The sequence below is a fragment of the Accipiter gentilis genome, chromosome 9 (assembly GCF_929443795.1).
Source record: "Accipiter gentilis chromosome 9, bAccGen1.1, whole genome shotgun sequence".
NCBI classification, from domain to species: domain Eukaryota; kingdom Metazoa; phylum Chordata; class Aves; order Accipitriformes; family Accipitridae; genus Astur; species Astur gentilis.
The window spans coordinates 9,469,766-9,495,516 of record NC_064888.1 but is presented as its reverse complement, the minus strand read 5'-3'; the positions used below and the strand labels follow the sequence as shown (position 1 = coordinate 9,495,516).

Here is a 25,751-nt window from a genome sequence, read left to right as displayed (position 1 = left end):
CTCAAGATAGCACAGAGGTTCAGTCTCATGGCTTAGCTATCTGAGAACATCTTTGTCTTCATGTTTAATCAACTGGGTGAGGAGAAAGAAGGGGAAACCTTATGAAAATCACTGGGAAAGAATGTTGCCCATACCTGAAGATTTAGCTTTGATTTCCTTGCGGAATTTGGAGCAAACGCTGTTGTAATTGGTGCAGATGTAGTGCAAGCACCAAGCTGCCAGCTGGTTAGCATTGTGAAACTGTAAAGAAAACCAAAGAGCTTATTCTATTTCCTGAGGTTATAATTCTTTTTGCAGCCCCAATTAACAACTAAAGGTAGAATAGTCCCCAGCGGGTTTTATCTGGCAGCACTCTCCCAAGCATATAGGGGGCTTTTGAGGCTGAAGTAGCCTCTAGCTGCCCTAGACCTTGTTGCACGATTCTGCTGGAACAACCAGTGGCCCAAAAGTCTCATGAATAGGTGCTTAGCATGCAGAGCAACTGGCAAACTGCATTGAGTCCCACACAGGATCTGAACCCAAGGCACGCTGGACCTGAATTTTCTGGTATGATTGTATCAGTCATATATCCCTACCAGTTATTGCAAACCCTACTCTGAAGTAACTCCCTGGATAACTATGCTTGTTGACAAAAATCAAGTATTACTGAAAGCTTAATACAAAATCTTGTACAAGCTTTCTATGGTCGTAAGGAATCACAGCTATAATGCAAGTCAAATTGTATAGCATGTGTATCAATTCTGGCATTCTGACTGTCTGCTATGAACTTCCCAGGTTATAAACACATCATATTGATGTATGTACTGGGAGCAGAGGATATCCTAACAGTAGTTAAACATATTACTTCTGTCTTCAACCTGGAGGAAAAAAAAGAAAAAGCACCCTTCATAAAATCGAAATTAAGTGAAATGAGCTGCCTTTTCTTGGAAGGGGTTCAGTCCTGGTTTTGCAACAGCATTATAGGTATTGCAAGAGAGGCACTTGAAAGCAGTTGCAGGAAATCTTGCATGGTAACCAGCTTGTGCTGTATTTCATTGCTACTTAAAGCCCGGACTTCAAGCCAAGCTGCAGCCAGACTCATCATTAGTGTAAAATCAAGAATAATAGAATTTAAAAAAATATTTTAGCTTGTACTAATGCATCTAGTAGACTGCTGTATCACTCCTTTTGGAAAACAGAGGTGTGCAGTTTAACCGTGAGCTGCAGTTCTCTCTTTTCATGGTTTCTGGGACTCAAGAAACATTGAAATGTGTTTGAACATAAAGTAGTAGGATTTGCACTCACTCCGAACTATCAGATGACTGGCTCTGAGTAGCCAGTCTAAGTGTCAAGTCAAAGAATACAAAAAATGTTGCCTTTGCAATACAGGTCTAAATATATCTACAAGAACTGAATTGAAAGGAACCCAAGAATCAGTCACTGGTACAAAGCTGAACAGCTTCATTACATTGCATTTCATGTTACTGAAGCATGGCCATGAGAACGTGGAGCTTGGAAGCTCCACAATCAACAAAAAATAAAATATATATCTGAAAGACAACTCCTCCGAGATTACTTAAATAGATGTTTCATCTGTGAACTAATAGAAAAACCTTCTTTGAAATAGAAGATAAAACTAAGTTTTATTGTCAGTCGCTCCCAGAACTGAGACTTTAAGCCACTAAGAAGCAATGCTCAGAACCAGTAAGGTGTTAAAACAAGCTCTGCAGTTGGCCAGAATATCTTTAAAAAACAGTGCACACTGACCTGAGCCAATTCCAAATAGGATAGTACTTCTCCATCTATTGCAATGCCGCTCATGGAGGCTTTTGTCAGCTCTTGTACTGCATGCTGTTCTGTTAGAGGAGAAAACTCATCACTCACATGGGAAATGGGTCACATTTCAAGATCAGGTCATGCACTAGTAACAAAGAATCAAGAAGGCACGTTTTTCCTCCCCCTAGTGTTAACTCTAGCATTATGCAGGTGGCACATTCACCCAGATATCCTGAGCAACTTCAGATTTGGGTGAAATCAAATTCAGGCCTTTAGAGTTGTGGCTGGAGATTCTGTATCACAGGTATAAACTGTCTTGCTCCAGTGAAGCACAGTCCCCATGAGGATTTGCCCCTTTGCCTTAACCCAAACTATCTATTTCTGGTTTCACACACAATTCTTATCTCTTTTTTACAGAAAGCAAGCCTGCAGTTAATAACCACTTATAGAAGGACAAAGTTTAGCAGCCACTAGTGTTTTTCTGGTGGAACAGATTGCTGCAATATTCAATGTAAATTAGAAATATGGATCAGCTGTCTCTTTTGGATAATACAAAAACAATAGCCAAGTTTTTAGGCAACAGTGCACTTGCCATTGCATTGTGGATTTATTAATGAGTATACCCACAGCACTGATACAAAAAAGTTTACTTCAGGCCCTCTTCAGATTCTCAGATTGGTCATTCCTAGGGATCCAGATGAAGGCTGTCCAGCTCCCCCAAAAGCCACTTCAGTTCAAAAGTCTCCTTAACCCATTCCTAGAACCATTTCCTAGAACCTTAGAGGTTTGAATGTTTTTTGTGAAATGTTGTCTACTGATTTGACTCTACTAGGTTCAGTTGTCGGCAGTAGCCTTTGGACTCAAAATTATTTCATCAAGAATTAAATGGAATGAAATATTCTTAATACTATATGTATGTTTATGCTGCAACTACTTAAAAAAATAACAAAGACTTCAGTTAAAATGCACGTATAATATCAAGCAATAGAGATTTGGTCAGTCAGAACCAGTGAAGACAAGGTACACAGTCGTGATGCACAAATGAAGGGCAGCTAGGATTTGGTATGTGATTAAGTTTCGCCTAAAAGTTGTCCTGTAAATACACGTAGCTTTGCTTCATCTGTCTCTGAGTTTTGGCCTTGGCTGTGTCTTCAGCACAATGCCAAGTTACATACATAGAGAGAAACAAATGAACAAAAAAACCCCCAAATATCCTGGAGGTCTGGGGTGTGTATGGATTCCATTTTAGAACTAAGTAGTATCCTTTCCTGTATTTTTTCTCTAAATACGTGATTGAAAAGTTTCTCTTCCTGAAACGAGGGTTGAATCCCCATGTACATACCAAAATATCCAATTCCCATCTAGGCAGTGAAAAGGGATCCAGACAGCATTTCTAAAAAGATGATCACCTAGATCAGTTTTGAAATGGCTCAGTTACTGTCTTTGAATGGAAATGTATAATGGAGCACTTCATTCATTATGTAATGGAAAGCCTGGGGTCCATCCTGTTTTCAGGTAAATTGAACAGGAACAGAATGGATATTACAAACCACAGACATTATTATCAATGCTAAAGAGAAGGTTTAGTCTTTCTGTTTTTAAAGCACAGAATACTTTACTGTTCTGAGCTGGTTTAGCACAAACTAAGAAAGGCAAGAGAAAGGCAAATACATTTTTCTAAGTGAAAATATAAATTTGTATTATAATATCCTTTTCAGAAAAAAAAATAAAATTCTTTTCCCTGACACTTGAGAAAATCCTGTGTATTCCAAAACTACTAAAACACGTTTCAGCCATTGCAGAAGACACTGCATTGGACAAGGCCACAAATTCTTACCTGCTAGTGCAACCAGGTGAGGAAGGCAAAACCTATTTGCCAATGCAATTAACTCAAGTGTGTCCAGTTCCTGACCAGAGGACAGTTGCTTGGTATACAAGTAATCTAAAACTGCTTGCATGGAAGTCTTGTTTATATTGGGAAGAACTACCTGGAAAAGATATTTAAGAAAAAATCTCTAATAATCATGGAATTTTCACATAGAGCCCATATTTCACTGCTTTCACTTTGCTGGACTGTCTCTTTTTCTCTTCAAGTCATTTTAGAAATGCAGGGAAAATATTTTTCAAAAAAGAAATTTCCCATTGAAGTTCAAGAAGCTGCCAACAGGTAAGCATACCTCAAGAGTCAGGTCCTTTGCCAGCTTTCATACAAGCAACTTGGTACCAAATTGCTAGAATTGGATCCACATCAAACAGTGAATCTGTTCAATGTTTCTAGCCTGCAAATGGACAGCTATGTGGGATACAGAAAAGCCACTGAGCACTTCCCATGACAAATCTCCCTTGGCAGACTTCTTGAGAAATGTCATCTATCTGCTCCTGACAAGGGATATTCTGGGGATTCTGAGAATAACAGAAACCAAAGGATAACAGAAACCCCACCCCTCTCAGCCTGTTTATAAATAACCAAACTATCCAAATACATGATGGTTGGGAAGAAACTGAGAACTGATGAAAGGAGGCAAAGAAAATGTAACCCATTTCTGCCACACACGTGTAATTAGTGTAACCACCATGTAATGAAACTACCAAGACTAGGACAAAAGCTATCTAGGACAAAAGCTATCTAATTTCTTGTCAGAACCACTCTAACTCCATTTCACTGCAGGGAAGCCTAAAAGAAGAGGAAGGAGAGTTAGAAAGCCTCACTGTAACCTATCATTGTAGCATCTCAATTACAGTTTGCACACACGACCATTCCTCCAAAGAACAGGGTAAAACTGATTCTTGCGGGGCTCTGGGTTGCGGCAGGTAAGTCTGCTTCCAATATGCAAGCTAGTCGATCCCATTAATCAGCAGTTTGTAACGTACGTCTTCATAACTCAAGAAAGAGATGCTGGCACTGAAGAATGCACTGTGATATTCTGAAGAACTTGCAGTAAAAAAAATGGCAGAGCAGAAAAATAATAATAAAATTATGACGAGGAATTAAATGTATGTGCAACATAATCTGCTTGGAAGCAGTCAGCATGTACTTCCCACTAGAAGGGGGTTAATCATTGTCACAGAGCTGGTTGTTAACCTTCGGGGGCTTGTGAATTTTTCTTTCAGCTATTCCTGGATGGGTGGGATTCAAACTCAGATTTGTTATTGCTAAAGCATGATCCTCTTATGCATATCAGCCACTCTGGGAAGAGGCTCAGTTCTCCAAGTAAGAGGAGCTAGTTGTGAAACTCATTCATTATTAATATATTTTTGTTAGTGCAGAGAACAGTAAATTCAGTGAATAAGTTTATAAAATCTGCCCCAAATACAGAAAAAGTAGTATGTAAAAAGTAGATGGTTTTATTTTTTTGTAAACCAGTCAAAGGAAACCATTAAATTCATATCTACTTATATTTTAAAACTTCCAAAAGCATTACTGAATGCTTTAAACTCTACAAAATGGAAGCTAAACATTTTAAATTGGAAAGATAAGCTAAGACTGTTAAGTTAATCATTAAAAACAGGCTGGTAGAAAATAAATGTGTATTCTTCATTGCCAAATGTTGCTTACTAGAATCAAACTATGTATTTTTAATGAACCACTTGTTGAGCATGCCTCTGGGAAAGGAATTATGTTTACAGCTATATTGGAAGCAGCAAGAAAAATCTAAGTAGAACACAGTCTTTCAGAATATTAAACACAAAAAACTTGAACTCTTCATATGAGCAAGACCTGTAAATATGGAAAGGAACAAAAAAAAATCAAAACAAAAGTCAAAACCTGGGTATGGATAAGACAGAAGAAAAAAATATTAGCAGAGTGTTTAGAATTTGAAAAACAGACCATGAAGGCACCTGAAAATACAAAGCTTCTGCTGCAAAATCTTAATTCAAAGTATTGAGATCTTTTATACTGTACTTCATGCCTGCTTTACTCAAGAGGACAAGCTGATGCACTAGAGATTCTGAACTTAGTTTAACACTCCTTTTCTAGTTTAACACTCCATGTTCTTTAACCCTTTTTTCCCTTTAAATCCTTCATCAATGCCCCTGCCCCAAGTGTTCTTTGTAATGCTTCTGATATATAATCACACAACTTTAAAACTTATTTTAAAGAAATTCACAAACTCATACGTAATCCCCCCCCATTTAATTTTTTAAAGGATTTCAGGTTTAAACACATGCTCCAACATTGCAGGAAGTCTCATGTCTGGCAGAAAATATGTTATCCTCTTAGGCATCCTAATTTAATGCCTTGAGAAGAAAAGCATCCCAAGTCTGCCAGGGAAAAATAAAGAATCATTCCAGGGATTATTGCAACCTTTCAAATAGATACAGAATGATGCTTCCATCACTCTCATCAGACATTGTAAGCAAAATGGACAAATACCTCACTGTTCGAGCTTTCGATAAATGATCCTCCAAACATAGCAGACATCCATTCACAGCTACAGATCAACAGCGGCTTGTGGGCATTTATGGTTCCGTCATCCAATTTAAATGTCACATCTGCCATGGGAACAAAGAAACAGGCATACTGCAAGTCTGTGTTTAAAGTGAAACTATGTTCTCAAGAATGTATGTTTCACCTGCACATTGTTAACCAAGGACTTCTTTCACTTTCCCATGACCCCCACCCTGAAGATAATTCTAGCATTTTATATAGTTAAATGAAAAAGCCTCACTCAGAAGGGGGATATTGGATGTTCAACACTGGAAAATTGGGTCATTTATTTAAAAGCTTGTGTCTAGATTTTGAGAAATTAAACTGCAGAATCCTAGGTTGGAACAGTTGGCCTGAGTAACACTATAATTTTGGGCTCATCCCTCCTCTCAGAACAATGCAAGCTATCACAGTTTTTGAAGTCTGTGAAGTGACAGTAACATGAATGAGAAAAGAATTAGTGCTTTTCCTGCTGTATTTACTTACCAGAAAATGTCCCTTTGCAAAGGCACTCTTTTATCCGATTAGCTTTTCTGACATGAAATGCTTTAGTAATCTCTTGATTCATGAAGGCTTCTTTATTCATAATATTTTCCACCATCATTCGCAAATCAAATACTTCCAAGATTTCAGCAATCTGAGCCAGTCTTGTGAGATCTTTTTCATTTTCATCCAGTTGCCCTGTGTATAAAAACTGCAAAACAGTTTTAAAAGGTCCGGCCTGCACAGATGAATCCATTTTTACCACAGTTACAGGACATGTCCTATTTGAGACAGGATTCACTTGCATTTCCTTATGCACACTAACAAAACCCTTACCCCAGGACAACAGAGATCTTGCTGTAGAATTTGTTTCACCAGGTTTGGGTTCTAGCATGTTTAAAGAGCCAGTACTTTCTGGTGGGGGAATTTTAACACCATCAGATTTCAAGGATGTCTCATCACTGTCACCATTTGTCTCAAGGCGACTTGTCAGAACATCCTTATTTGTATTTTCTTTATTATACTGTGTTTCATCCAAGTCTGGACTTTCCTCACATTCCATTAAGAAAAGGTCATAAAACTTTGAAGAGGAGGTAGCTAGGTAAATCTTGTGAGCAAAAATGTAGTCCTGCTCCTGGAGAACAAACATAACATCTGCACACAGTGGGCTGTCCAATAAATATCCAGCTTCATTCATACTCGGTACCGGACACTCAGGAATTTTGATAACCGGAGGAGGGGCTTTTGGAGGTAGGAATGGAGCCTGAAGCAAAGGTTTTTGGACCTTCTTCAAATGAGATTTCCAGAACTGCAGGTGTCTTCTGGAGATCAGAGCAGCTCTAATTGCATTGTCAAAGACATCTTTAATCCCGAACTGGTCAAATACACTGGTTTCATAGTATGGTATCCCAAGTTCCTTGGCAACCTCTCTGCCTCTTTCTGGTGGCAAAATGTCTCCTCTTTTTATCGGCCTAGGGTTAAACAAAAAATAAACCTTCTCACACACAACGATCATCACAAAGTTACTCCAGAAAGCATGGAATTAAAAAAAATCTCACCACCAATTCTGAGATAACTAACTTTCAAATGAAACAAAATATAAAATTAAGCCCACAAAGACCTTTGGAAATCTATAAACATGACTCCAGAGAGTTTTAGAATAGGACATACTTGTAATTTTGTTTAAGTTTGGTGGTGTCTTTGCAATTTTATTAAAAATATGTAGAGATCATTTGCACAAAATGGAGCAAGCCTTCTCTCTCTTAAAGGGAAATTTACAGTAAAAAAAGTTGATAGGATGCTTGAAAATATTCATTATTTAAAAAAAACCTACTAACATCTCTTTCTTCTCAGGTATTCTGTCAGTATCATCATTTAAACTCAAATGGAAATTCTCATGACATAGAAATGACACAAATATAGCTAAGTATGAAATGAGAGATATTTCTTAAGCTTATGCTTTTTCAAGAAAATCAGAGTAGCCTATGACAAAAGTGTAACTGAACACAGACTTCAAGAGTTAGGCCTGTTTTGGCTGTAGAAGCATTATGTGGGAACTCATGAATTTCCAGAGCAGCTCTTGTACATGACATAGGGTAAACAAACCAGAAAAAAGTCTGGGCTAGGATCCATTTTCCCAACAAAAAATCATGTCACCAGAAGACATGACCCAACAGTGCATTCTCTGAGCATATCATATTGGGCAGACACAAGCTGGCACAGACTTAACACACTCCAGACAACAGCTTGGTTTAGTCACCAGCTAATAATCAGTTCAGGTGGCAGAAGTCTGTGCTAGACATGCAGAGTACTGATTTAAACTTTATTAATGGTGAAATCAGAAAGGAGGATTAGGGCAGAAGAATTCTGAGTTTTGAAAAAACATTTCCTTTTAAGGAGTCAATCAAAAAGCCAACCCCACCCACACAGTAAAGAAATATTTAATAAACAAACCAACCTATGAAAATCATATTGCTGAGTTAAGAATTTGAATGCAATGCAATGCAAAGTTTTCTAAGAGCCCATGGTATATTAATTCAATCCCTTCATGGAATTTTTTTACAACAGAGTCTTTAATTACACGACCATGGATACTATTTCCATGAATCTGGTCTCATTCAAATTCACATAAAAGGAGGAAATTAGAAGTGAACAGGTAATTGTGGGAGTGTTTTGCCCAAACATGTGAATGCTTATCTTTTGAATCTGGGAAAAAGAAAGCTTCTCCAGAATGAGCCCAAACTCTCTTGTACCTCAGAACTTTAAAAAATTTAATTTGCAACCACTTTATTTTCTGCCATGATATAGGATTACATTTACATAAAAATAATAATTGAGAATTAAGAAAACTTGAGTAGAATCTGTCAGTTTAAAACAGTACCAGACAGTAGTGACAGGGTAGGACATGATACACATGTTCAGATGAAGAAAGACATATATGAAAACCTCCAGTAATCATTATTACCTCTTTATTATCATAGTGTTCAGGCACCCAAACAAATTTAGGTGTCCAATGTGCAAAAATATTGTGGGAAACACATAATAACTGCATGTGTTAAAGAACTAACAAACTCAGACAACGGAATTAAAAAGAAAGCACATATATTCTCATTTTACAAAAAAAAGAAACTAGGCTCTATAACTTCTCTTTTAGAAGTACTGTACTTGATTACGAAGGTGATTTTTTTTAATTCTTATTTTTGCTTAAACTTTACCTTGCCAAAGGCCGCCTGGCTCTGTTAACAGCCTCAAGATCAGCATAGCGGAGATCTAGCTGGCAACCCACCAGAATGACAGGCGTGCGAGGACAGAAGTGCTTGATTTCTTGATACCACATTGTTTTCACATGATTCAGGGAATTAGGATTAGCAATTGAAAAGCACAGAACAACTACATCAGACCTAGAAAGGCAAGAAGAAAATATCCAATTAAACCCAACAAACATGCTTTCCGCTGCAGCTTCACCTATTCTCATCACTCCAGCTTAAAGCTACTCCACTCTACGCTTTGAAAAACGTGCTGACGCCCAGAAGTCAGAATATATGTTGTTCGTGCAAGAGGTTTGATAGAAGCTACACATTTCACCACAAAAGCATGGGAGCACAAAGCCACGTACCTAGGAAGCACTGCCCCTCTATGTTGAGAGATTATTCCTGCATATATGAACAGAGCGCTAAGAAGAGAGGTAGGGCTTGCCATTCTCTACTTTTACACTACAGTTATTCACAGGCTGTCATTGCTCAAGAAATAATTCTGCTGACTGGACACCTAAATTGCAATTCAAAGATCATTGGCGCTTAGGAATTAGAGAGGAGTTATGCAAAACTTCAGAACAGCTACACAGGCAGACCCAGATGACTTCTGAACTTGTCATGGAGAAATACCTTTACTACACCGTTTTAGATACTGAGGTGGTTTCCTTTGCAATGCACTTGGCACAGCAATTCTCTAACATCTTTAATAGTTAACCCGTTAGAAGGGTAAATTACTGCAGAATGACATAAGCAAAAATAAACATTACCATGAAAATAAGGTCAGTAAAGTGTAAAATAGAACAGTGGCTGAAATCAGAGTAAGCATGACAATATTTGCAGGCTTTTAAAGGTTTTAAGAATACAAAAAGTACTTCACTAAATAAACTTGCTTTATAAATTCCAAATATGAGGATTAAGGTTGACACTTCATCCACTAAACCACCACCCAACCCTTGTCAGTGCTAGCACCCTAAGGCAGAGAAATGCTTGAATACTTGTCTCGGGGCATTCCTCACTTGGGGCAATTTCATTATTTATAAACTGGGATGGGATGTTACAAAGCAGTTCTCAAGCTCTTGGGTCTCTCATGGGAAAAAAGAAAAGACAAAAAAAACCTCTTAAGAAAAATTGAGGGGAAGGGACATTTTGAGAAGGCAACTTATTGCTACAGAATTGTCAGCAGGATAAGCTCAGCAATACCATGTCTGTCTCACTTCTATTATTCTTTAATTTAGCACAAATGTGTGGTGTCTGCAGTTCGTGTAGTGTATAGAGCAGCAGCAGTGAATCTTAACATTCACCTTTTAAATAATGAAATACCTCCTCAGTACTGCTGCGTTCTACATTTCACTGAAGGCACAGATATATCCAGCAAGACTGTTTCTAAAGATAGCTGCATACAATACAGGTACTGCTGTGAGCATAAATTTAATGCAAGAGAAATGCTCCTGCTCCAAGTTTGTATCTTATATAAACTGCAACACATCTGTCATATACAGAAACAAGGCCTTTTCAAACTGAAAAGTTACCTACTAAGTAGTGAAGTGGTAAGCAGCTAATACACTGGTCTTCTACATAACTGAGGCAAACACCCTTTAAACTCAAACTTGCTCTTTTCAAGGTCACATAAGAGTAAAACCTAAGCCCCAGCAGACATTTGCTTAGCTCCCAAAAAGGAGAACTTAATGTACAGCTAAGATAAAAAAAAGTAAATCTGTGTTACACTTATTCTAATCTGGTCAATTGTTTAATTCAAGATCATCAGGACTGCCAGAGCAGCAAGCCTCGGCTGGCTGGTCCTAACTACAGCTAAGCATCTTAGTGAGACAGACTCTCTTGCGTCCTTCAGAAATTAATACCTAAGCCAGGTAATTGCACTCAGGAGTATCCAACCCCCCTGACTCTACAAACCACAAGACACTCATCACATCTCTCAGAAAACCAAATGAAACAGAGCTCCAGCAGGAGTTCATAGGCAGGAGATGACAACAGCTCCCCTGTGGTGCTGCAGCTGACTGCTGCTGGGCTGGCCACAGATCTGGGCTCCTGAGAAGAGCCAGTGATGATCTGTTTCCTTGGACAGCACAGGCCCAGACTATCCAGCAGACTGGCCTCAGCACAGCCCTGCATGTTTTACAGCCCTTGCCAAGGGAGTCTCACATTTTTGCCACAGAGCTGCATTTGGTTCTTGAGCAACTCATCACCTCTGACCTTCCCTGGGCAACCACAAAACTGAGCTGGGGAAGGCTGGTTTCTTTACCCATAACTCACAACACACATAGCATTGCACTAACAGGACATTTCCATCTTACTGGCTTCTGAATGAAGTGAAAAACAGAATAAAGAGGTAAAAAAACATGATTTGCATATTATTTATCCTGTCTTAAAACCTGGACTTCCCCATAAAATGAATATGCTGAGAGTTCTGTACTGAACAGGGAGAAATAAATGGCTCTGTGCCATAAACAGGATGGATGAGAAATCACTGGGTAGTGACAGAGTTCACACACCAAACCAGCACCACATCTGGGTCTGCTAGCTCACGGAATACATCCACGTCATCATAATAAATTAAGTTTTCATTCAAGTCATAAGCATGATTTGCACTATTAGTACAAGCTGGACACAGGAATATACGAGGAAGATTAACTGTCTACATTAATAAGACTGTGAACGTTTGGGGAAAACTGTCCTTTGGAAACTTTAATTAAAATACCTACAATTCCTTTTAATGTCAAAGGCACATTTACAACTTGCTAACGCCTCAATATAAAGTTTGGTTTGACATTTGTTCATAAAAGCCAGAACCCGTCAGGTTAAAATAATGCATTAATATTTCCCAAACATTAAAAATTTACCAATGTTATTTTAATATCCTCAGGGAACATAAAAGGATAGGATTAAAAAAAAAAATCTAATCTATTGCCATTTTTGTGCAATTTGGTTACTTGGAGAACAAAAAAGGATGAATCAGGTTTACTCCTGCTTTCTTCTTTCTCTCTGCAGCAATATATTCACAAATACAAGCAGCTTTTTTCTAAAAAGAAATTTCATAATCATTTCCTGGTAAAATTCAGGAATGATTCAAGAAACATTTCCATAGACTTGAATTTCTCAATCACATTCCTGCTAGAGCACCACCCAATTGAGATGGACAATAGATAAAGCACTGTGCATCCACCTTTGTTAAATACAACTAAAGTGTATGATTACACTTACTGCATATACTGATGTTTGATATTGAAGTATCACAAGAAACAAAGGTGAGTATTACAAATAACTCAGCAAAGAGAAATGGTAGCTTGGATATCCAACACATTGTCTTATAGATTCAGTGGTACATGCTGGAAATGCAGAACTGATTTATTCTTACATTCTGCTTTTCATAGGTTTATCAGAAGAAATTGTGAATCATCTACTCTTATTTGAAACATCTGAACATCCTCAAGTATCATCAAAACTCATAAATTCTGTGACTTGCCCTAGCGTTTGATCAACCACCAGTGAAACACTCTGCATCACCACTGTAAGAAAACACGTTTCTTTCTACTCGCTGGGGCTCCAACCAGGGGAGAACACAAGGTAGATGTGTGGGACTTGGCAGGTGGCAAAGGGGAACAGATTGTCTCACCTGTAAGCAAGTCAACCACCACTCATATGTTTGTCACCTCCTGGCTGACCAGACTCCTGCACTGGAGTCTCACATTAAAGCATAAGAGCAGCCTAAGAGCACTTCAAATGCTCCCCTTGGAGTCACAGAAGTAATTCTTAATGCAAAACATACGTATCTGAAGTCAGCCCAGCTTGGTCTAAACACAGCTATGGACTTCCTATAGGAGGGTCTTGTGGGCAAAGAAGGAAACTTACCACCATTTTGAGAAGCAACCCATCTACCTAATGTAGGTATTACCTCAATGCATTCAGTGATATTTTCCCAAACTTGGATAAGAAGAACTTTTGATGGAAGCAACTAACCCTTTTTTGTCTTCAGAGAATGAAAGGAAACCCTCCAGACAACCAAATCTCTGGCAGGAATCAGCACATGGTATGCTGCCACCCTGTGAGCTCCTAGCGTGTGAGTTATGAACTGTATCAGATGTACAGAGAGTAGTCCAAGTTGCTGCTGAAAAGCAAGCAGTATAGCACTGCCAAAGACAAGACAACTTTAAATTATCAACCTCAGGCTTCAGTTGTAGTCAAGCTACAGGTAACCACTGTAGCCATCTGGAAGTTACTCTGCAGTTGCTGCAATAAGAAACTTGTGAGGTGTGGGAGAAAAAGCAGTATACTAGCTATGTAACAAGCCTTTCTGATGGAGGAGCTCTTAGAAACAGCAGAGAAGTTAAAGTTTTCTAATAAATAGAGCTGTTTTGTGTAACAGAGCACTGCATTGGTTTGAGACTGAGATTTTGACTCATCTGCTTACATGCTGTGTGTGTTCCAGAACTGGTGTAATGAGCTGTACTGCAGATGTACCTACACACCACACTGCTGATCCATCTCTCAGTGCGAAACTGCTACATATTTTCCATCTTCCCTAATACTCATACTTTAGACAACTTCAAGGAGACAGGATTATTAAATGATTTCTCATATATTCCATGGCAAGGGTGTTTAAAAGTTTAATGTTTCATAGTCTGAATCTAGAGTTATAAACTGTAGTGCTGGCTGCAGATACGCTAACATGGGTTTATATCTCATTAAAGAAACAGGCTGCCTTCTGAAATGTACACACTGCATTACCTAAGAAGTTGTTCCCTCTAGTTTATAATTTACAAGTTACTGGGAAAAACTGCTGCACGCAAGAATTGCTGGTCAAGTGTAAGGGATATCATTTGCCATACAGTCATGGAATAATATTGTTGGGTTTGGAAAGGGGGAGAAATAAAGCTGTGAGGAATACAGAACATGAAAAGGAGATGTCTCTGACCTGGAAATAAATGCAGGGAGTGGGAAAGAGGAAAAGGAGGAAGACTGGACTGTATTGCCATGCTATCTTCTCATCTTTCTAGAGGCTAAGTGAAAGGTGCATATTTTGTTTCAGAGAGCTTCAATGAGACCCAAGAGTTAAATCTGACAGAATCAGTTTAAGGATAGAAAAATTATAGTTTGGTTGACAAGAAGTCTGTTGCACATATTTAATCAAATCAAACATTAAGAATAGACTTGGGGGGGCAGGGGGGAACCCCAGAGGATTTCTTCTATTATAGTCTTTATTTTTCCCTGGTTTTAGACATCAGCTTTCTCTGAGAAGCAAGGTTGAAGTAAGGGAGTCTATTAGAATTTTACAGAGCAAACAATTTAGTAGAAATTCATCCAAATTGTTAGACTATCTTGACTTTACCTGAGCAGCTAATCCTTAGACATTTATTTACCAGTAAAAAGTTGTTTTGCTTTTACTCCTTCTGCCCTCATATTTTTCCCTACACACTTCCCATAATTTTCCCAAGATTCCTCAGAGATCTGCATCACAGCTGAACTTATCCCCACTTGAGACCAGAATCTGACAAGAGCTATCTCTAGTGTCCACCTGCATAGTCCTTCAACCATCTGAAAGGAAAGACTGTGCAGGGCAGCAGCCTGAGTCCAAATACCAGCTCCCAAGTTCCCAAACACAGTAGGTTCAGGCAGTAGAAGGCAATCTAAGAATTCAGTTGAGAATCTCATTTATGGCTGAACAAAACCCTGCTACATCTCAATGTCAATCCAGATACATTTTGAAGAGAGAAATTCACTCAGTTATACAACATTTTTCATGCATGCATCTCACTGAGCTGAAAAAAAAACTGTGCAGATAAGCAAGGCTGATAATGTTTTAAGTGGACTCAGTTTTTAGTAAACGCAGTTGCAGCCATCACATGAAATGAGAAGAAATTCATTAAGTGACTGGTGAGCATAACAAAATGACCTGAAGACACAGGACTTACGTGCACACACTCAAAACAGATGAGGCTAGGAAAACTAAAATGCAGGGGGTGCCTGGCATGTGAAGAACTGAAGATATCCAGGTAAGGCAGGGCAAGACCATGCAGTGCCCTGGATGTGAGCAGGAGAATCAATTAGTTCTATACTTTACCGACAGCAGTGAAGCTTCTTAAGTACTGGTGTAATGTGCGAAACTGTCAAAATGCCCTGAAATATATTCAGATTTTGTGGTGAGTAACATGCAGATCTATTTCTAAAATTTCTGTAATGTCATTTTTAGTAGAAAATAACAGTAATTAAAAAAAGATAAAGCTACCTTTAAGAAAATTGCATATTTCAAGACTGTGCTTCAAAGTGCAAAGAATTTTCCCATATGTTCCTTACAAACAATACATCATTATTAAAAGCTAGGCGTTTTAAAATGTCTTCTATTTCCTTTGAGGTACTTATGGGAAAACAGTGGTGCATTTACAGAGAATGGCAAAAAATGTTTTGATATCACAAAGAATGAATAAAATATCTAATTTTCCATTGCAGAAACATGTAAGAGCTACTCTTACTCTACAAATGCCTGACCAGCAATAGTGCTAAAGAGAATGGCAGTGTTGTGTGGAACAATGTAACAAGAAGAAAACAATTTTCTTTTTAATTTAAAGGACTGCTTACAGTCTTGGAATTTGGTTCATTTTATTGCTGGCTCTAAGAAGTAAATTCACCCATAATTCCGGTTCAGCATTTACATGTGAAAAATTCCATCTTAGTGCTAAATAGAACTTTGCAGTTAAAATAGGCTGCCTGCAAGTTACCCTAGCATGATTCTGGGCCAAATTTTGCCAGTAGACTCAGTAAAACTCTCTTTGGAGTGAGGTATGTTTGCAGTATACACATCCACTGTGACATACCAATACGTGCCTTTTCCCCTTTGCTGAAGCAGAGAGCTTGATTACTGCATTTCTAACGCAGGAACAAAAATTCTATGATAAATAGAATTCTAGTGACAGTTAATTGAGGCTGAAATACTGAAATATTCTGTGTATCATGTGCAAAGTTGGGGTTTATAAAAGTAAAACACAAAGCCTGAACACCAAACAATGGAGAAGGATTAAAGAAAATGAAAGAGCAAGAGAAGGTACAGGGCTAGCTGGAACACATTTAATCAACCCGGGGCAAACACCAAAACTCGCAATATCATACAAAGGGACTGATAAGAACATAGCTAAAAATGCTTTTGTAAGACATATCAGCTGTCTCTAGACAGCAGTCAGAAAATAAAATAATGAGAAATAAATTCACAAAACAATGGAGAAGCCAGAAACGTAGGGAAAGGTAATTTTGAGCTTATTTTCTGTTATTGTAAGGAGGCAGCTTACAGATGAGAACTATATGCTATCTCTCTACAGAGAACCAACTAACTTTCATCAAAGATACTGCAGAAGAATAAACAAAATAAGAAATGAACTCTTTCTTTGCTCCTGGCCCTATCCTCTAAAAAAATTCAGGAACCAATGATCAAGCAGAAAAACATATTGAGTTTAAAAGGACTAAGAAGAGATGTAGTTAAAACATAATTTGAAGCAACATGTTTAGAAGAAAAAAATTATTTCAGGGTAGGGGAGGGATGTAAGTATGGAAAAAAAAGGAAAAAAAAAAGAAAAAGGAAGATCCAAAGCTAGGTTCCAAAATTCAGTAAAAGCATGATTTCTTGTAAGTACTGTTGAAGAACATAGATAGGAAGCCAGAGAGAGGAGGGAGGTAAAAATCCAGAGAAGATGGAAGAATGATAGGGTTTGGTTTGCATCCAGTATGACAGTGACTTCTGAAGTCACAGAAGACATGAAAACTGAACACTAACAGATGCTAGATGCATCTCTTTCTCTGGGGAGAAAATATGGACTTTCATATTCTTTGCTTTCTGTGGGCTATCACCAAAACCAGCCTCCTCCTCTATTTTATTTAAAAAAAACTGTCAAGAAATTTTAACTGACAAGTTGATGTCACAAAGTTATTGATAAAAACTCAGTTTAAAACAGTTATATCTGGTCATGCAGAGTGGTTTCCATATTCTGACATATGCATGAGGGAGTCCAGACTGAGATTCTGAGACCCTTGGAGTAGAAAACAGCTCGAGAAATCCACCTAGCACCTATTCACAAAGAAATAATTCACTAAGATCAAGATTTTCATGGAAAGTCACTTCCCAGGTTTAGTATTTCCAAAAGATTTTGATGTTGTCTTGCAACCTTTTAGGATAGAGCCCAAATGCCCTCTTCCCACCCAGGCACTCAGTCACTGACTTAGGAGAGCAAGGAAAAATGAAAAATTATGTAATACCACAGATAACATTTGATAAATAATTTTTCACTCCAGTCCAGGAAGGCTTAGAGCATTACAGGTGTCTCTCTATTATGGATAGATTACACATACATCAAGTTGAGCCTCAGATCCCACCAACAGTCATTTGGCACTTGCCTTTTTAGAGAAAGAAGGATTCCCAATAGCAATTCCATAGCAACCTCTTTCTACTCACAATATGGAGCTATGGTGGGATGTAGAGATGAAAAGCAGTAGATCCACATTAATTTCACAGGTTTAAGTATATAAAGCATATACTTTCTCATTGACTAAAAAGCCTCAAATATTAATGTTGATAACGAAATAAGAAAACACTACAGTGCATACACACACCGTATCAGAATAAAATTACATGATAAAGCTATCTCTCTGTGAACCTCTCTGCTTATTCTAGTCTTTCCTGGGGCTGATCCCAGCCAAACACAAAAGAGGAAAAAAATCATAATAAATACATTAAAAAATGACATTTTACAGGAGTTCTTCAGGATTGCTTGATGAAGAACCTGAATAACTTATAAACCACTGTAAAGTAGATGGGGAGGCTCACAAATTTTGGTGTTTGAAGATGATTTGAAGATACTGCATATCACTTTTTGTGGCAGCAAAACATAGCAAAAGGAAGCAACCAAGGTGAGAGACAACTGAAAACAACTGGATTCCCCATCAGCTGACCCTTTGCTAACAAAGCAAAAGACTTTCTTGTGTCTGTTAAGTGCTACTGCTGTGAAGACACATCTCTGATGTTGCTCTCCAACCCACACCAGTAGATGGGTCGTAAGGCACGTGGAAGGTGGAGAATTATCGTGACATAAAAACAAGGATAGCAAGACTTCAGGGGAAAGTGTGGGCTTTCATTCAAAGCACTTCTGAAACCTTGGACCTTCTCTGAAGAAAGAGGAGCTGCTGGCCCACTCTCAGCTTAGGCACAGGTGGTGAGTGACAGAGGGCACCAACCTAACTAAAGGCAAACTGAGTAACTGTGAAGACACCCACCTTGCCCTAATCTCACTGAATTTGCTGAATGCAAATACCATTTTACATCAAAGCTACCTGGGTTTTGTTTTTATAGAAATATCATCATCACTGTCCTTTACGAAAAAGAAACTGAAAACAAAACAACCCTAAAAAGATCGGTGGAATTCTTCAAATATCAGTGATAAACCCCTTTTCTCATGGACTCGTCAGCAGTGTTCAGAAGGTATATTTCTATGGATTCAATTACATTGAAGTAACTGGTTAAGGGAATTGTAATCACACAGAAAAAGGGAAATGCTTGTGTTCCTCTGTGTACATGAAATACCCACAAGGCTTATGAAATCCATTCACAACAGAGGAAATATTCTAAACATTTTAAGAGGCTCTGTCAGCAGTCTCACAGCAAGACTCATTCACATTCGTAAGTCACAAGGAAAAAGCTGTTTTCTGTCCATGCTGTATGAACAGATTTTGTTTGGTCTACAGCTCATATTTAAGTTGCAAGCAAATAAATTATCCTGGCTGAATTAGCTGACAAACCACATCCATGGTATTGAGAATAAATATTTGATTGGGACTGAATTAACTCTTTGCAGATTTGTGCTCATGTTTGCACATACTAGAGCTGCATGTATAAAAAACCAGGATACGTAGGATATTAATCAAACTGTAGTCAAACATGTTTACCTGAAAAAAATAAAAAGAAAAGTATGCAAAAAATAAAGCAAGCCAGTCTTTTCCCCATTTTGCTTTTAGAATTAGTTTGAACACAATCATATATTGACACTCTCATTCAAAACCAGATTGGACAGGAGGATAGAGGATAGTGAATCCTGACAAGTTGAAATGTAAATTAAGATGTTTTCATGTCTTTACACATGCAATTTAGTGCCTTCCAGGGAAACTGGTACATAACAACAACTTTTATATGAAGTCCCCACCTTATTTGCAGACTTAGAGAATAGAATAGCACTGGGACTAGATTGTTATTAAACAAAGAGGTGACTAGGAGCTGGAAATCAATGCGCTAATCATAACAAAGACATTGTCATTTTACAACATTTTGGAGTGATTTTACATCAAATGAAACCCTGTGGGACAATATCAACAAATGACTGTTTGGCATCACATAGTGCCTAAGCTGAACTGAACGGGATACTTCCAAAACTAAAGCACACGTGCTAGTTTAAGGAAAAAAAACCCCAACATGTAATGCTATAAAACTGCAACAAATATTTCCATAAGTCCCTCCAGCCACATCCCTCTCCCTCCCTTAAGCTGTCAGGAACTGTTTCCCAAAGCTCCCAGAGGACTGTGTTTATTAAACTAAACACCACACAATAGAATGCAAGCTGGATCTCATTCTCCATACTCCCATTTTAAAGGATGGCAGTAGAAACATTAACTATTCCATCCTCAGTGGCATTCAAGTATGTTTCTCTCTTTGTCACACAAAAATATTGCAAAACACATTCCTTTTGTCCTTCTCCTTTCATGTTTCTATCTGTGAAAAATAAAGAATGAAGAAGGATTTATCTCTACTGCAAGTCCTATTAACTGTTCACCCTGTCACCTATAGCATAATCTATTTGTGTAACATTTTGTACAACTGTATGGAACAATCTTTTCCAATGAGCAGCAGGTGAAATAATGACCTGCTAGTTATTGTTACACCACATTTAGGACAATTAGAGGTCTTGGCTGAGTGTTTGGCTGAAATAAGCCTTCCCTTGCACAAGAGGCATACGCATAAAAAATTTTGAAGGGAATTAGAGGGTTATATTATTATATGATCCTTCAGACAATCAGAAACATGGGGCACTTGTAGGTGTAGCCTTGAGCAGTTTGGCATAAACTATGCCTTTTGCTGTACTGCAAGATTTGACTCAGCTATAGAGTATAGTTCAATGTACAGAGGTGATTTAAAATCAATTCCTATAGATGTGAACATTCAATATTGGAAATCTCTTTTTAAAATGCTAAAATAGATAAAATACTAACCAGTTTGTTTTAAATGAAACTTTAATACCTTTCAAAACAATTAAGTACCTAATCCGTGCTTACAATTAGGAAATTTTACAACTGAAATTCTGTGTATAAAGTAGTTTCTTCTGAGTTTCCAGTTCCTTTCTGCATTAACAGACTTACAGAATAACCACTAACAGAACAGCAGGTTTCCAGAACAGCCTTTTTAAGTTAATCAGCACGTAGCAAGCCTGATTCTACACAGGTTCAGTTCTGCTAGCATCACAAACGAATTACTGTGTTCATATGCTTAATCCCACGAGATGTCAAGTTATTCATGTCCTCCTTGGTGTTTGCAGGATTAGAATCTAAGTATGTTGCTTCCCCCCTCTCCTGTCCTGTCAGTAAATGTGGGATCAGAGTTCAGAACATGCCCGATTTTGTTCTCCTAATCTCTAGTAATCTTCTCAGTGACACAGGATCTGCTGCAGAATATCAGGCAGCCATATCAAAGTGGAACAGTTTGTGGAAACGTTAAGTTACATCCATATTTATCAAAGTAGGCTCCACATGCTGCCAAAAGGTAAAACAGTATCTGTTCACATACTCAAGTAGCACTAAATATTAAGGTCAATATTACCTTAAAGTCAGTACCCTCACTCACAAAGCTTTTTTACAAATGGTACAGGTTGTGTAGCCCACATGTGTTGCTGCTTTAAGTCCTGACACAAAATTCAAGGTAATTCATGACTCTGAAAACACAACTAACACAGTGCTGTATACAAAGGAAGGTTTTTACAAACTGCATATGGAGTTTTACAGTGTGAAAAATTAACCGGTGGATTCCACCAACAGAACCCTCTCCAGCGGTTCTGAGAGGTAGACACTAGAAAAGACTGTCATCCTTCAAAGTCACTTGTTTCAACAGGTAGCACAGAGAGAAGGAAAACAGTAATACAGTGAGGACCGAGATCTTGCTCAAATGTCAGTTATGAAAATATCTGTTCAAAATCCATCTTCAGCTCCGTATTTGCCCAGTACAGGTAATCTGTTCTCATTATATGTGTATTCAAATGCCTGTTACTCAGTTGTTCTGCTGCCTGTACTGCCACAAGGCCAGCTCTAATTACCATTAAAGAAAACAGAAAGACTATCACTGGCTTCAGTCCTTGTTGAGACTATGCTGAAGTTATATTATACATGCTGGAAAAATCTAGATTACATTAATTTTAAATTTTTTTTTTTTCTTTTTTAGAATTTCCAGGGTTAATCAATTCACTAGCAGATACTTGACATTTATAGAAGAGAAACCTTTCCTTTCCTCAGCTTTAATTAAGAAAATACAGAAGAACCTCACCTTTCATGAAATCAGCTCTGCTCTCAAAAGGTTAGCTGCCCATTCAACATCACACGCTTTAATAAAATAAATATTTAATTGAGTGATGTTTCCCAACATCTCTCCTTGTTAGTTGCTTGTTAGGCAATAATATCATACTCTGCTTATACAGGCAGGGAATGCTGATGTTCAATTTTGTAAAAATACAATCTGATTTTGGGGAATGTTCTTTACAATTCAAAATAGGACAGCAGTTGTTGACAGAGCTTTGCAGACTGTTCAAGGAAATGTAGCATAGTAAAACTATGCTGCTTTTAAAATATTTATATCTTTTTAATCCTTGCAGCAGATAATCCTCTTTGCAGCAGGCAGGAAAATGAATACCCTTTATTGTTGTTAAGACCTTGCTTTTCAAAATTAAGATTTGCAAATTTTTTCTGCCCTAAAATTTTACTGCAAGTATTACTTAAAATTTTGCTTGGATCAATTTACCTTCCATAAGCAAAGCGCCTGTCTTTGTGGTGGTCCCCAAAAGTATCCCATAGCCTGAGAGACACACTCACTTCATCCACAACATCTCTTGAGCGTTCAAGGACCTAGAACAGAACACACAAGACATTCTCTTTCCCTCTATTAAACAAGTACATTTCTATTTTGCCCCCTAAGGAGGTCCAAAGCGTACTAGATCAAGAGTCTCTCACATACAGTTTTCAGAAAATGTTGTATTTTATAAAACAGGCAGAATATCCATCTTCCTAAGAGTAGGTTTGATTAAAAAAAAAAATACTTTGGAATGAGAGACTCAGGCAGATGCGTATCAGACCACGGCTGCAGTAGAGACCATGCATAAAATACTTGTGAGCTCATTGCTGCATCCTGACAAAGAAAGGCTTGCCCATAAATAATAGTACAACCTCACAGCATGTGCCTCATATTTTGTACACCTGCAGTCCTTACCTCTTGGCAGACACGGTACTGATCAATGGCCCAGACAGTTGGTACGTGAGTTGCCAGCAGCTGATACTGAGTCAAGGTTGTATTGCATGCTCTTGCACAAATTAGACGAGTCTTTCCCACTGCATTATCTCCAACCACCACACACTTGATAGTTTCAACGTTGGGTCTTTCGTAGTCCATGTCAGTGTCCATTTATCAAAAACTGTAACAAGACAGTTAAACTTGTTTTCTACTAGAATCACAGCCTTCTACTTCCACTTCTTGAGAGATACCTGAAGAGGACAAACTCATAAGGAAAAGCTTGTAGTAAACTGTACCAAAATAAGCTAGCTGTTCCTTTAAATACCATACAGTTATGCAAATGCACAACTCTTTTGACCACAGTGGGTTTAGGTTGTTCACATGCTATTTTCACTTTGGTTTCTATAAACACAGGCCTGTTTGCAGAAGATAGATCTTGGTGAAACAAGGACAGCTAGCACAAACTTACCTCTTGCTAATACTTTTTATGCCAAGAAGGAAAAAAGACTGGACATCATTGGGTTTAACCTGAAGGATACCAGTATAAACCTGCCTTCTGTAATCTCGCCTATTCAGGATTTGATTTAGGGCTGTCCAAACAATATTGCTAACAGCAAGTCACACAGATGGTTTTCGTTATATGCACACAATAAAACTGACTTGTAAGATGACTCCAGAGACTCTGTTCTCTACAAACCACAACTCCCATTGTATCCTGCATGTATCACACACCCTTAATTTTCCAAGAAGTTTGTACAGATCATTGACTAAAATGAAACCAAACAGTCCAGCAGGAACTTGCAAATATACTTACCTATACCTACAAATTCTTTTTGACATGACAATGGAAAGTGAAGAGAAGGAGATTTTTGAAGATACTGTCCTCATGGAAAGTTATTATTGAAACTATTTACTTACATATTCTTTGGCAACATATTGAACAACTGCCTGGATATGAATGAAAGCTGGGAAAAAATGGATATTTGAAAAACTAAAACCAACTCCTGCATGTTTACTACAGCTGTCATTTTCATATAAAGAAATGTGGGATTTTCCTATGAAGGAATATGGAATCATAGTTTGATATATCTGATTTTGGTTTTCTAATGTCTAGTAGTCTGCTGAGCAATCTGGTCTCTGCCAGGGAATTGCAATCAAGGAGGGAGAAAAGGGAAAATGCAAGGCACAAACATGTTCAGGAAGGCTTGCCTAATAGTTATTTCGGCAAGAAAACCTGCAGCAATTTAATTGACAAAACACAAGTCATCATCTGGAGTGATGGTATACTTTTCCTGAGAAGAAAGCACTTAAGATAAAGAAACAAAATTATTTGTTTTAATATCTTTTTTAATATTCACATCTCATTCACACATAAACATAGAATATATATTAACTGTCAGGCTGTTTAAAATAATAGATACAAGCTGTTTTGGTGTCCATTTTTCACTGTCAGAGGCACTATTTTCTGATTTAAGAAAAGGCATGTTTAGTAATTACTAGCCAAACACTAATTTTAACTGCATTCTTTCATTATTTAAAGTGATGTAAACCAAGAAACAAAAGTCAGTGTTAGAACTAAATGCTACCCATTTATTTAAAATTTTGCACATGGAATGCATGCTAATAGCTATAATGGCTCAGGTGCAGTTATAATCTTTTTTCATGTGTGGACGGGAGGAGTTAGGGACCACATAGCCAGCAAGGTGCAAGGGTGAGTTTATAGCACTACTGTGTAACACCGATATCTTTTCACAGACATTGAATGATTCTGGAAATGCTACAGCACGGCCTAGGATGAAAGAATACATTTTAGAGAGTTGTCCTACACTAGACTGAGACATGGGCCCAGAAACTCTTCATCCTGGCACAAGTACATGGTTGCACAAGTCGAGATTTGCAATCTGCCAAAAGTAGAGCAAACAGCATAGCTTCAAACGTACATGCATAGTATATACTGCTTGTAAAGCCTAATGGCCTTGTGATACTAACCTGCTATGTCGGCACAGAGGTTTTAGCTGTTAAGGAAACAAAGCTATTAAGATATTGCCTTTATCCCTTCACCTGAGTTGTAACTGGCATGCTGAAATGTTACTAGTATTGAGGTAAAGGACTACAGAGACTTCCAGTTACCTGGCTGCGATCCAACCACAGCTGCTTGTTGGATGCGAGCTCCCACAAGGCTGATACCTGGGATGGCCCATGGGCTCTATACCATCTTCATGTGTCCAAATACAAGAAGAGAAATGAGAGCTAACTCCTCTTTCCTCCTCCGCATCCTTTCCAAGAATACAGTCATTATATAAATAAGAGTACCAATATTTTTTTTCCACATTACAGAGAATGAGACATATTTGTACACCATGGTCTCAAAGGCAGGGCCTTGAATGAGTGGCAAAAACCCAAGAGGTTTCAGTATGTGATCTAAAAAAGTTTCATTTCAAGTCTGAGAATAAACAGCAACCCCCTGACATAATATGTGGTATTAAATTACTTCATATTTTATTCATGCATGGACTAGACATCACAGATGGAATGTGGAAATGTTTACAAGGCTGGAAAACAAAATGAAGGAGCGTGGCTAGCCAGTGTGTCTGGTTGGTTTTAAACTACCAAGCAGAGAGATGCCAAACCAATTTTTCTTCTAACCCAATATTCCATTAAAAAGCTGTTACACAGATTAGATAAGGTTTTATATAAAAAACTGATTTTAAAAGTCTTCAAAAGTTCTTAAATGTTAGTTCTGCAAAAATGCACTTCAGTCAGTCACAAAATATGTATTAAGCACAGAGTCTGGAATCTT

The 25,751-nt window shown here is 38.0% G+C and overlaps 1 protein-coding gene across 3 annotated transcripts in view; it reads right to left on the bottom strand.

Annotated features, from left to right (window-relative positions):
• Positions 1 to 25,751, bottom strand: part of RHOBTB1 (Rho related BTB domain containing 1) — a 55,203-nt gene that overhangs the window by 2,693 nt on the left and 26,759 nt on the right. For all 3 annotated transcript variants that reach the window (XM_049810885.1, XM_049810886.1, XM_049810887.1), the window contains 8 exons: positions 22,931 to 23,132; positions 22,466 to 22,569; positions 9,382 to 9,567; positions 6,671 to 7,638; positions 6,131 to 6,249; positions 3,593 to 3,743; positions 1,747 to 1,835; positions 135 to 240 (listed from right to left, as the gene is read on the bottom strand). In XM_049810885.1, the coding sequence (XP_049666842.1) occupies positions 135 to 240; positions 1,747 to 1,835; positions 3,593 to 3,743; positions 6,131 to 6,249; positions 6,671 to 7,638; positions 9,382 to 9,567; positions 22,466 to 22,569; positions 22,931 to 23,122 (1,915 nt within the window). In that variant the 5' untranslated portion in view covers positions 23,123 to 23,132. The remainder of the gene's footprint in view (positions 1 to 134; positions 241 to 1,746; positions 1,836 to 3,592; positions 3,744 to 6,130; positions 6,250 to 6,670; positions 7,639 to 9,381; positions 9,568 to 22,465; positions 22,570 to 22,930; positions 23,133 to 25,751) is intronic.